We start from the raw sequence: 13,294 nt of genomic DNA on the forward strand, positions 1-13,294 counted from the left end.
GCACAGGACTTGATGGCATGTCTTTTATGTACTAACCTTATTCTTGGTTCCATCTGATGAGGTTTTTCCCCAACATGTCCCCTTTGTTCCAATTTCCTCACTTAATCTTTTATTATCTTGTTGGAGGTGCTTTGCGAATTGCCTCGGTATCCACTGGTGATTGGTTACAGGACACCCCCCTCCCTCCAGCAAATACCAAAATCTGGGGCGCTTAAGTCCCCTTATATAAAATGGCGTTAATATTTGTATACAGCCTACGCACATCCTCCTGTGTACTTTAAATTATCTCTAGATTACTTATAATACCGAATACAATGTCAGTGCTATGTAGGTAGTTGTTGGCACTCTGCTAATTCAAGTTTTGTGTTTTGGAGCTTTCTGGAACTTTTTCCCCCAGTGTTTTCGATCCGTGCTTGGTTGAATCTGTGGATGTGGAGCCTGCAGATAGGGAGGGCCGACTATATTTCATGAGAAATGAATAAAAATATTTTATTTATCTCTTCGTAGCATGGTGTCTACTTCATAGGTACTCAATACATGGTGAATAAACGAGTTTTGCTAATTGTTTAACAGGATATGAGGAACTTGCGACTTGCTTATAAACAAGAAGAACAGAGTAAACTAGGGATATTTGAAAACCTCAACAAACATGCATTTCCTCTTTCCAATGGGCAGGTAAGTATACCAAAATAAATCTTTTTATGTGTGGGTCTAAATGCCTTCATGGAGGTCTAAAAATTTCATGTTTAACTATTCTTTCTTCCAGAGGTTTCCTTTATCTCTTTTCTCCCTATTGGTAACTAATATTAGAATATTTAAAATTTGTCAGTTCTGTGTAGGATGAAGAAAACTGCCAATTTGTTGCTTCAAAATTTACAGATTAAAGTAGGAATCTTAATACATTCAGCTCATAACTGGATGAAAAGCTTTAATAGTGGGCATATGACATAGCAAAGAAATGCTGACATATGTATTTTGTGGTTTTATATCCAGACACTCTTTGCATTCAACTATAAAGAAAAATTTCCAGTGAATGGATGGAAAGTTTATGATCCAGTATCTGAATATAAAAGACAGGTAAAGTGTGTTGCTTATCAACCGGAAAATAATAGGTTGAGCATCTTTTTCCTAAAAGGGTAGAAATGTAGTGGAGAAGAAACCTTTTGAAACATGTTGTCCGTGGGTGTAACTCATCTAGTTTGTGGGTTCTTCAGCTCTGGATGTCCGTTCTCCCCATACCAAACCTTTGGTTATGGTGCTGTTTGTTCTTCCTTTTTCCAGAGTGCAAGTGGAGTACAGGGACGGGGGTTGACAAACCAAACCAGCCAGATGGTTTGTATTAGATATTCTGGTAGCAAATTGATGAGTAAGGATCAAAACCAATGGTTTAAATTCGATTTTAAGTATATGGCATGGCTACAGCGGTCCGATGAGGTGTCCCTATGCCTAGAAGCTCTTCAGTGCATGGTTAGTTTGAAGATACTCCAATCAGACATTATTTTCATGACATTTACTCTTTGCCTGCACCTTATATTTGGTATGGTCATTTTATATTCCTTATTTTAGACATTTTTAAGAACTTTCTGCTTCTCTAAATGACTTCCATGGGTATTTTTAGGAACAGCACTATGCTCATTCGTTATAGAAAACATGACAAGAAATGCATACGACTGGGATTCAAGTATACGATTTTCATGTTTTAGTATGTTTGGAAATTATGCTTCATTAGGTTTTTTTTTAAAATGAGTTAGGTAGGAAATGGCTTATATTAAATAAATGTGTATTTAAACTTTTAAGTGGCAATGAACAATAAATTACAAACGGATTTTAGTAGAAAATAAGAAATGGGGACTTCCCTAGCGGTCAAGTGGTTAAGACTCCGCGCTTCCACTGCAGGGGGCTCGGGTCTGATCCCTGGTCGGGGAACTAAGATCCCGCATGCCATGGCCAAAAAAATCAATCAATCAATAAATTTTTGAAAAAAAAGAAAAGAAGAAATGGATGTGGTTCACGCTTAGTACTTTTTGAAAGTGTAAAAGTGTGCTCCTCTCCGCCCCCTGACACCCTGCAGGGCTTGCCAAATGAGAGTTGGAAAATATCCAAAGTAAACAGTAATTATGAGCTCTGTGACACCTACCCCGCCATCATTGTCGTGCCAACTAGTGTAAAAGATGACGACCTTTCAAAAGTGGCAGCGTTTCGAGCAAAAGGCAGAATCCCGGTAAGTAATAAACATTGTCATTTAGATAAAAATATATACTGTACTCGATCTAATATGGAAAAAAGCAAGACAGAAAAAATTTAGTGAATCATCCTCGAGAAAATGCATTCTTTCTTAGATACTGAGTGCAAGGCTCTACCTATACTGGAAGGGGCACCATTGCAAAAGTAGACAGCAGCCAGCAGGGGGTGAAGTTTTTTAAACAGCTTTGTTGATATATAAAAAAAGCTCCATGTGTTTAATGGATACAATTTGATGAGTTTCGATATATGTGTACACCCAGGATTCTATCACCACAGAGAAGCAGGGAGCGAACGTTTTTGAGCCCCGAGTTTGTGCTCTGGTATAACCCTGAGTCACTTGGCTGCTGGAGGAAAATGGGAGGTTTGGGGTCTTAGCTTTAGATTTCATTAAGAGACTGTATATTTACTTTGTCCTCATACGGCCACGTACGCCACTGTTGAGATCCAAAGGTGTTTTTAAATTAGGAGACAAAATAAAACTAGTCAATCAAATAGAAATGGGGCTTGATGTCAGTCATAGTTTGACTTAGTCTCTGGTTTTCTTAGAATCATAGAATTTTAAAGGTAGACGGGGATTCTTAGAGCTCATTTAGTCAGACTTCTTTCAGCCTGACCCAAACATTGAGTCCCAGGGCCACTATCACGCTGTCCTCGGGCTGACTCCTCCCCTTTGAGGAAAATATGCAGAAGCAGCTGTGCTTGAGAAGAGAACTTGTTTTCACTACCTGGTCATTAGAGCACGTATTATTTTAGGACCGTACTAATATTTATGGTCTTCAAACACTAGGTGTTGTCATGGATTCATCCAGAAAGTCAGGCAACGATTACCCGTTGCAGCCAGCCGCTTGTGGGTCCCAATGATAAACGCTGCAAGGAAGATGAGAAGTACCTGCAAACGATCATGGATGCTAATGCGCAGGCCCACAAACTCATCATCTTTGACGCCCGGCAAAACAAGGTCGCCAGCACCAACAAGGTACACTGTCAGTGCCGCTGCAGAAGGTTTCCTTCTGTACTGCTTGTAAACCATCATGCCGTTCAAAGAGCCCAGTGAGGGTGGGCTCTGGCGGGGTAGCCCACAGCCGGGCCTCCTGGGTCCCTAGCCCTCGGGAATCCTGTCGTCTCATTGCCCCTCCGCAATCCTGTCTGCTGAACTAATTAAGTAAAGACCCAGAAAGAGAATGATCGCCTAGAGAATCTAGTAAGTATTTTAATGAAAGGATCATGAGGCCCTTGGAAGTCCCTTTAATCTGTGAACTATGGTGATTACTTGATTAATTCATATCTGCCTGAAGTTCTGTTAGAATGGAGTCAGCTATGTGAAACAAGGCAGATACACAAAGTTGCCATCCGCACCCAGCTCCCATCTGATCCCCACCAGCTGAAGAGGCCCAGGCTGTGCGGTCAAGCCTCCAGTACCCGCTTTCCAGCGGGAAGGGCTCTGAACGGCGTCATTTCTGTTTCCCACAAATGACTTGCTGATAGTGTGGTCCCGCAGGCAGGCCTCTGGCAGTAAGAGTCCTGACCCCTCCACAAGGAATTTCAGGTATGAGGATGGTGGGGACAGCCCTTACCATCTCATGCCTACCTGTAAGGTGACGCTCGGGTAATAAACACGTAATGAGCATGTACTAGGGACAAGGTGCTGGGGGAAACACCAGGACAGACAAGGCTACACGTAGGAGGTGTCAGCTCAGTGTGCTGGGGGAGCTCGTGCCGCTGGGCGAGGCTTCACAGAGAAGGTGACATTTGAGCTGGCTTTGGATGATCAGCGGGAAGAGATGGGCCCCTAGGGCATTCTAGACAGCACGGGACCCATTCAGCGGTGTGCCAGAGCATGTCATTCACGAGAATGGCAAGAAGGGGGGTGTCTGAGGGCTCCCCCGCCGTGTCCCCCTAAGCAGTGCTTGGGGGTCTTTGTTTCTCTTGGCAGCTTGTGCCCCTTCTTTGCTCACTGATGATTCCATTGTTGACCACAATCTCCAAAGAGCCAACGTCTTGCGTCCCCCGTCTCACTCTCGGGAGGAGCCCTTCCCTCCTACTTCAAAGAGCAAACAAGCCGTCAGGTGCGCCCATGGCCCTTGAGGCACGTGCCTGCCATGGGCCAGGCGCACAAACTGCCAAGCGGCCCCCACCGTGAGGCGGGGTGGCGGGGGGCGTCCAGCGTGCTCCGCGGGAGCGTAGAGGCAGCGTGGTTGTTTGTACCTGACCGTGGGCAGTTACTGCATCTCTCTAGACCATGATCGCCTCATCTGAACTGGGAGTGACAGCACACCTCCTTCCTGGAGTGGATGTGAAGGTTGCGTGGGTGCCTGTCCCAGAGAAAGCTTTCGGGTCAAGTTCGCCATCTCTGCTACTGACCCAGAGTGGACGGCCCCATTCTCTTGACTCTCATGACATCTCTGCCCTGGACCACTCCCCCTCTGCACCCTGGCCGGCTCAGCCTCCTTCACTGCTTCCTCTCCCTCTTCCCAACTGGCAGATGGCAGCACGCCTGGAACCCAGTCTGGGGTCCTCTTTTCTCCTTTGCCCAATCTCGCTGGGCCATCTCCTCCAGTGCCCTGATTCTCAACACTCCCTGTGTGTTCAGTTTGCCACCCAAGTTTCTATCCCGCTCTGATCCCTCCTGAGGTCCAGATGGGATTTCCATCCCGTCGTCTGGTTGGCATCCCCTCTTGGCTGTCTCCCAGGTAACAAAACCTCAGTGTATCCAGACCAGCCTAAGACAGGGTAGTGAGAACCCTCAGCTTTGTGTTCAGTTACATGTGGGGTTTCCTCCCTGCTCTGCCACTTAGTGCTCGATAGAACCCTGAGCAAGTTACTTAACCTCTCCAGAAGCCTCTTCTGTAACAGGGGAGGTGACAGTGTCTCATGTAGAGGGCTGCGTAAGGATTGCAATTGGGTGAGGAGAATGCACAGTGCCGGGTGTATCAGTATAGGATGCTGAGAGGCTAGCCCCACCCTGCCCCGGGGTCTGGCCTGGCAGTGAGTGGTGGTGTCAGCTACTGAGTCGGGGAAGCTGGGAGAGGACCAGGGTGGGGAGAAAGATGGGCAGCACGTGAGTTTCCTGAGGTGCTGAACCAATGACCACAAACTTGGTGGCTTAAAACAGCACACATGTATTCTCGCACAGTTCCGGGATCTGGCAGCACTGTGCTCCTTCTGAAGGCTTCCGGGGAGATCCATTCCCTGCGTTTTTGGGCTTCTGGTGGCTCCTCTGTGCACATGGCAACCGCCCTCCAGTCCCTGCCCCTGTCTTCCCACGGCCTCCCCCTCATTGTGTCTCTGGGTCTTCTCCTCCTCTCTCCTCCAAAGGCACTTGGGATGGCATTTAGGGCCCACCCAAGATAACCCAGTATTCTCACTTCATCTCAAGAACCTTAATCACATCTGCAAAGTCCCTTTTTTTTCCAAAAAAAAGTCACATTCACAGTTGCCGGGGATTTGGTGTGGATATCTTTGTGGGGAGGGGGGAAGGCGGCATTTGTCAGCCTACCACGGGGAGTCATCCTTAATTAGCTCCCCTTACTCCCCACGCCTGGCGGATCAGCGACCCCTGTCAGTCTTTCTCCGTCTCTGCATACTTCCTGTCACCACTGTAGTACTGTCCCCAGGAAATAAAAAAAGAATGAGAAAAGCTACATTCACAGAGGCAATCTCTAAACATCCAATAGAGCAAGGGCAGTGCATTATATTTTATCCCATGCAGAGGAGACAGGAGCAGGACACCAAACTGCTTGTCTAGAATGATGTTAACTATAGTGGTGTATGTGTCTAGGAACCAGACAAGGATAGTTATCTGTCCAAGTCCCCATTAGCTCTTCTATATGTATCATGTCATCCGCAAGTAGAGAGAGTTTTACTTCTTACTTTCCAATCTGCATGTGTTTTATTTCTTCTTCTTGCCTAATTCCCTGGCAAGAACCTCAAGTACCATGTTTTGCTTTTTTTTTTTGAAGATCTAATTGGCTTTATTAGGCAATTCATGAATCTGGCAGAATCCCATCTAGCAGCCAGCAGGGTACTTACTCTCTAGGACCATGTTGAATAGAAGTGGTGAAAGCAGGAATCCTTGTTTTGTTCCTAATCTTAAGAGGAAAGCTTTCAGTCTTTCACCACTGGGTATATTAGCTGAGGGTTTTTCATACATGCCCTTATCAGGTTAAGAAAATTCCCCTCTATTAGTTTGTTGAATGGTTTTATCATGAAAGGGTATTGGATTTTCAGAGGCCTTTTCTGTGTCAATTGAGATGATCATGTGTTTTTTTCCCCCCTTCATTCTGGTAATGTGGTGTATTACATTGGCTGATTTTTGTATGTCGACTACTCCTCGAATAGCATCTCCCCCAAATTCATGATCATCTGGGACCTCAGAATGTGACCTTATTTGGAAATTGGGTCTTTGCAGATGTAATTAGTTAAGATGAGGTCAGACTGGATTAGGGTAGACCCTAAATCCAATGATTCGTGTCCTGATAAGAAGGTGATGTAGAGACACAGACAGAGGGAAGGTGGCCATGTGACGATGAAAGCCAAGATTGGAGTGATGCAGCTACATGCTAAACAGCCCCCAGGACCGCTGGCAGCCACCAGAAACCAGAGCCTCCGGAAGGAACTAACCCTGCCAATAACTCTATCTTGGACTTCCAGCCTCCAGAGCTGTGAGGGAATCAATCTCTGTCGTTTTAAGTCACCTGCTTTGTGGTACTTTGTTACTGCAGGCCTCGGAAACTCATGTAACCCCCTTACGTTTCTGGGATAAATCCCACTTGGTCATGATGTATAATTTCCTTAATATGCTGCTGGATTCATTTTGCTGGTACTTTGTAGAGGTTCCCTTCAATCCTGTCTCCACATCATGGCCAGAGTGGTTCTAAAGGTCCAGCTCTGTGCGCGCCCTTAGCGCTTTGAGGCAGTGACATCCAGTTCCTGAACAGGGCTCTGAAGCCCTCCGAGCAGCGGGCTCTTCCCTGTCGGCCTCGCCACACCCCCCAGGCCCACCTCCCAGCTATGACAGGTGTCTTTCAGCTCCTTAAGCATATCCCAGTGTCGTCTCCCAGCCTCTGCCCACGTAGCTAACCACTACCCCGTCCTTCGGATGGCACTTCGAATGTCACTTCCCCAGCGCGGTCTCTCCAGATGAGTGGAAGTCTCCCATGCCGTGGTGCTCTGCTCTTTCCTTTCTGTGGCCCTCGGCACGCGGCGGATTCCTCATTCAGTGTGCATCTTGCCCCTCGGCCATAGGCCACGTGGTAGCAGGGACTGGAGGATCTTGAGCACAGCTGGATCCCCAGAACTGGGCCGTCACACAGTAGCTGCTCCCCGACTGGAACAAAGAGCTGCTGGCTGGTGGGCAGGGTCATCTCTCAATGGAGGACCTGATGGTGAGTGGCATTGTATGTTAATTCAAAAGTCCAGACTCCATTATGGAGGTTTTCAGGTCAGCTTTCTTCTTGAGAAAGTGAACATGCAGGCAAGGAATTTCATTTTAACCTGTTGCAGTTGAGGAGCCTGTGTGGGGATGATAAAGCTCTGGAACTCAGAAAAAGGTCAGGTTGGAGGTCGAGTGGAGGTTGCAGCCTTGGAGGGGAGTGGATGAAGTTACCTAAGGAGCCTAGGTCATGTGAGCGGGGCCAGGCACCAGACCGCCTGAAATGCTGTCTGTGGAGGGTAAGAGAGGAACTCAGTGAAGGAAAGGGTGCTCCAGGTGGTTGGGAGGAGACCGCAGAGAGGAAGGGAGAGGTCCCAGGTGCCAGGAGAGGAGGAGTGTCCAGGAGAGAACTAGGGGGAGGGGTGTCTTAGCTTGGACAGCTGTAACTAAGCATCATAGGCTGGGTAGCTTATAAACAGCAATATTTATTTCTCAAAGCTCTGGAAGCTGGAAGTCTAAGATCAAGGCACCAGCAGGTTCAGTGCGTGGTGAGAGCCCGCTTCCTGGCTGTAGACAGCCCCGTTCTTGCTGTGTCCTCACACTGCCAGAGCAGAAAAGGGCAAGCTCTGTGCCGTCTCTTCCGAGAAGGGCACTAATCCCATCGTGAGGCCTCCTCCTTCATCACCTAATCTTTCCCAGAGGCCACACATTCTAACACCATCCCATCGGCAATTCAGGTTTCAACATGGGAATTTGGGGGGATTCAAATGCTCAGTCTGCAACAGGGGGAGGTGTGTGGACTTCGGAGTCTGGGGGCGTGGGAAACCTGTCCTGCCACTTGCTGCCTTTGGCCTTTGGGAGTTGCCAGCCCTCTCTGAGGCTTTGCTTTTCTCACCTGGGAATCCTCCCTGCTGCCTAGGATCGGCATCCCGGCGGGCCTTCACCAGGCGCTGAGCAGCTGGCTTGAAGTCATGAACCCTGAGTCCATCCTTCAGCTGCCTCCGTCCCAAGGGGTGTTAGGCTTTCTTCTCCCTGAGGGCTGAGGATGGCCCTGCCGCCACTGCTGCTATGAGCTGATCCTTGGGGACTTGGGGGCCAGTGGGGAACAGTGTCCCAACATCGCTGGCTTCCCTCTGGAACCCTGCTTTGCCCCCATAGAGAGAGGTCTGGCCAGCAGGTTCGAGTCTTCCAGAACTTTCTGAGCCCCCTCCCCCTGTCCCTGCTGGGGTATGGGTGGGGCCCCTTCTCACCCTCCTTCCCCCTCTTCTGTCTCCAGACCTCCGGGTGCCTGCTCTCTGCCCTAGCATGGAGTAGGCACTTATGCTCATTTTCTCCCATGATCCCATTTTCTGATTGTCATTTGTCTTGTTTGGAGCTTTAGTAATCAGTTTCCAGGCAACAAACTGGCTTTAACTACATTCTCCTGGTTAACACCAGCCCTGAGCACCCACGCCCTCCATGCTGAAGTGCTTTCTGGGCGTGGGGCCTGTGCCCCAGCCTCAGGTCTTCCTTAGCGGGACGGGGTCCCTGCCCAGCTTGGGGCTTTTTGAGGTAGGTGCTGGGGGAGGTCATAATACATCAGTGCCCGAGTATGGGGGGCGCGCACCAAGCCTCGCACGGATTAGCGTTCATTAAGATCGTTTATTTAGTTAGTATTTAATCCCCACAGTGAGCCCCTGGAGTCTTTCCGGTGAGAAAGCTGGGCGCAGAGAGATGGTGAGGACCCATAGCTACTTGAGTGGCAGACCTGGGATGACGAACCCACGCTCCGTGCCACCAAAGCCTGTGCCTTTAACCCCTCGGCCAGCAGTGTCTTCAGTGGGCGCCAAGGATATCGTTTATGAAAACATCATCCTGCCACGCAGGCAGGACCAAGCTCTAGGCTGCTTTGGCCACAGTTTGTGTTCAGAGAGTGTTCTGTTGAGTGAGAGCGCCTCATGTCATCCTATGCCGGCCAGAGGACGGGCGCATCCAGACCCGATGACGACATTCTCTTCTTTCCCCGCCAGTCATGTTTGTGGCTCCTGAGCTCGAGCAGGTCCTCGGCCCCTGCTCCGCCCCCGCTGGTTGGGCTCCGGTCCCCCGGCATGGCTGTGGCACGGGCTCGGGGCACACTCCCCTGCCCCCACCTCCCTGCCCGCCCGCCCCAGGCCCACACCCGGGCCGCCGAGCGGGACCCCAGGCTCAGGCCCCGGGCCGCGGGTTCCTGCCGGGCTCCCTGCCTCCCCTGGGCCCTCCAGGGGCTGGGTCAGCCCTTCACAACTCTTTCTCTCCTGGATGGCCCTGCCCCACGCCCTTCGTCCTCGACCCTTTGGCACAGAACACACCCAGCCTCAGACGGGAACTCCCCCCCACCCCGCCCCTACCTCCACGCCCCGGAAACTAGGGTGGCCTCCCCGCTGCGTCCTCCCCCAACGCCCTGCCCCTGTGCCCACTCCTTCCCGTGAAGTCTGTCCCAGCTGTGCAGATAAGCCCTCCCCGGAGTCACCGTCCCCGTCCCCTCACAGCTGGCTCCACCGTTCCCCTGCCCCCGTGCCTGTCTTGGCCTGGACTCTTCACGGTAAGGCCACCGAGTACCTTCTTGTCACGACCTCGCGAGCTTTTGACACAGTGAGTACCCTCTCCTTTTTGAAAGACTCTCTTCCCTTTTCTCTTTATCCTCTAGTCTTTGGCCGCTCTCCTCAGTCTCTTTTGCTCTGCATTCCCTAAATGTCGGCCTTCCGCAGGCTCTGGACTGACTGCTCTCCTCACCACACACGCTGTCCCTGAGCCCTGGACACCGTCCCCAGAGCTGCCGCCCTGCCCCTCTTCCGTGCTCCAGAGCTGTGCGACCTGCTCCCGAGACAGCCCCACCGCTCAAAGCCCAGCGCTCTGTTCCTCCCCCAGAAACCAGTCCACAGTTTACAGTTCAGTGCCTTCTGGTCTGTTCACAGCGTTGTTAGACAGTCACCACTGTCTCATTCCAGAGCGCTTCCACAGCCCCAGATGGAAACCCTGTGCCCACTGGCAGTCGCCGCCCATCCCCCACTCTCCCCAACACCTGCCAACCACTAATTTACTTTCCATGTAGATTGCCTTCTTCTGGAAACTTCATATAAATAGAATGATACACTGTGTGGTTTTATGTGCCAGGCTGCTTTCACTTGGCGTGATGTTTTTACGGTTCCTCCGTGTTGTAGCGTGTACCAGTACTCCGTGCCTTTGTGTGGCTGAAAAATAGTCCATTGTAGGGATACAGCACAGTTTATCCGCTCATTCATTGATGGACATTTGGGTTGCTTCCACCTGATACCTGTTGTGGATATTCCTGCTATGATTTGTTGTGTACAAGTTTTCATGTGAATACCTGGTTTTAGTTGTGCGGGAGTTGGAATTTCTGGACCAGATGGTAGTTCCGTGTTTAACTTTTTGAGGAACCATCAAACTTTTTTCCACAGAGACTGTACAATTTAAATTTCTACCAGCAATGTATTAGGGTTTCAGTTTCTCTATATTCTCATAACAGATGTGTTTTGGATGTTGACCTCTGCAAAATATAAGCTAATTGTAGACCAGAGTTTGTTATGAGATTACCAAGGGGTGAGCCATATCCCCCTTTTTTGTTACACTTGCATTTTATTTTACTTAAATTACTTAAATAAATCTCACTGTTTGGGATTTACAAATTGTTTTATATAGAAGTTTTGTGGTAGTACTTTATATTTTTTAATATTTATTTATTTATTTTTATTTTTGGCTGCATTGGGTCTTTGTTGCTGTGCGCGGGCTTTCTCTAGTTGCAGTGAGTGGGGGCTACTCTTTGTTGCAGTGTGCGGGCTTCTCATTGCAGTGGCTGATCTTGTTGCGGAGCACGGGCTCTAAGCGCGTGGGCTTCAGTAGTTGTGGTGCGTGGGTTTCAGTATTTGTGGCACATGGGCTCAGTAGGTGTGGCTCGTGGGCTCTAGAGCGCAGGCTCAGTAGTTGTGGCGCACAGGCTTACTTGCTCCGTGGCATGTGGGATCTTCCCAGACCAGGACTCGAACCCGTGTCCCCTGCATTGGCAGGCGGATTCTTAACCACTGCATCACCAGGGAAGTCCACAATACAACTTTTTTATTCAGATAGATGGTAGAACGTTTTAAAACCCAATTCGCCTTGTGTAAGATCCAGTTGTTAATCATTTTTAAAACTGATGATGGGTGATGGAAGATTGTTGTGGGTTGAACTGTGTTTCCATTAAAAAAAAAATGTGTTGAAGTCCTAACTCCTGGCACCTATGACTGTGGCCCTGATTTGAAATAGGGTCTTTGCAAATGTAATCAAGTTAAGACGAGGTCGTATGGAATTAGGATGGGTCCTAATCCAGTCTGACTGGTGTCCTTATAAGAAGAGATACAGACACAAGGAGAAGGCCATGTGAAGATGGGGCAGAGATTAACGTATCTATAAACCAGAAACACCTGGGGCCACCAGAAGCTGGAAGAGGCAAAGAAGGATCTTCCCCAAGAGGGTTCTGAGGGAACACGGCCCTGCCAGTACCTTGATTTTGGACTTCCAGCCTCTAGAACTGAGAGAGGAGAAATTTCTGTCACTTTAAGCCACTCAGATTGTGGTACTTTGTTCCAACAGCCATGGGAAACTCATACAAGGATGTAGGAGGCTTATTATAAACAGATGAGTTTGTCGCTTCTTTAATGGTCTCTATCTGGTTAACACTAGAAGGAACAGAAAAGTTAACTCAGATGAAGTGACATGTATCTTTTGTTTTCACAGGCAAAGGGTGGGGGCTATGAAAGTGAAAGTGCATACCCAAACGCAGAACTCGTGTTCCTGGAGATCCACAACATTCACGTGATGAGAGAGTCGCTGCGAAAACTGAAGGAGATCGCGTACCCGGCCATCGACGAGGCGCGGTGGCTGTCCAACGTGGACGGGACGCACTGGCTGGAGTACATTCGGGTACTTGACGTGCTTTCTGCTTAAGATTTCTCTGCAGCTGGGCCATAAAGCTGTCTGGCTGTCTGTCTGTCTATCTGGGTGGTTTCTTAGCCTTGCAAATGAGTGCATCTTTGCTGTGTACTTGGGCTTTCATAGTTTCCATGGGCAGCATCCAAACTGTGGTCTTTGTTGGGGGGGCTTTTGTGACATAACAGAAAGCGATAATGCTTGCCTCAGATCAGGTTTTTAAAGTACTTTGTGGCCCTTTGATAAAGGACCCTATTTACTACTGTAGTTTTTTCTTAGTGTAAGTTTCTCTTTTTTCCCTCTGGTTACTAACGTTTCCTAGTGATTCTTAAATTGATTGCATTCTTGTTTGGTTCATTGACCTGAACTTCCAGTGTTCTCCACAGAATTCTTTTTGTTGTAATAGAAATTAAATGTAGCCTGGTTTAATGTGCCTTCTTTTCTGAAGATGCTTCTTGCTGGGGCAGTAAGAATTGCTGATAAAATAGAATCTGGGAAAACCTCGGTGGTGGTGCACTGCAGCGACGGTTGGGACCGAACATCCCAGCTGACGTCTCTGGCCATGCTGATGTTGGACAGTTATTACCGCACCGTTAAAGGATTCGAGGCTCTCATAGAAAAGGAGTGGATAAGCTTTGGACATAGGTTTGCACTGGTAAGTTGAGACAGTGAGGTGCACGCTTCATTATTTTGCTATATCCTATGCATATTCGTATCACATATCACACACACACA

At 48.8% G+C, this 13,294-nt stretch overlaps 1 protein-coding gene across 12 annotated transcripts in view; it reads left to right on the forward strand.

Annotated features, from left to right (window-relative positions):
• Positions 1 to 13,294, forward strand: part of MTMR1 (myotubularin related protein 1) — a 67,079-nt gene that overhangs the window by 32,369 nt on the left and 21,416 nt on the right. For all 12 annotated transcript variants that reach the window (XM_036839398.1, XM_036839394.1, XM_036839389.1 and 9 more), the window contains 6 exons: positions 574 to 675; positions 994 to 1,077; positions 2,072 to 2,221; positions 3,032 to 3,220; positions 12,368 to 12,553; positions 13,008 to 13,214. In XM_036839398.1, coding sequence (XP_036695293.1) covers positions 574 to 675; positions 994 to 1,077; positions 2,072 to 2,221; positions 3,032 to 3,220; positions 12,368 to 12,553; positions 13,008 to 13,214 — 918 coding nt within the window. The remainder of the gene's footprint in view (positions 1 to 573; positions 676 to 993; positions 1,078 to 2,071; positions 2,222 to 3,031; positions 3,221 to 12,367; positions 12,554 to 13,007; positions 13,215 to 13,294) is intronic.

This window comes from Balaenoptera musculus, chromosome X (assembly GCF_009873245.2).
Source record: "Balaenoptera musculus isolate JJ_BM4_2016_0621 chromosome X, mBalMus1.pri.v3, whole genome shotgun sequence".
Classification (NCBI taxonomy): Eukaryota; Metazoa; Chordata; class Mammalia; order Artiodactyla; family Balaenopteridae; genus Balaenoptera; species Balaenoptera musculus.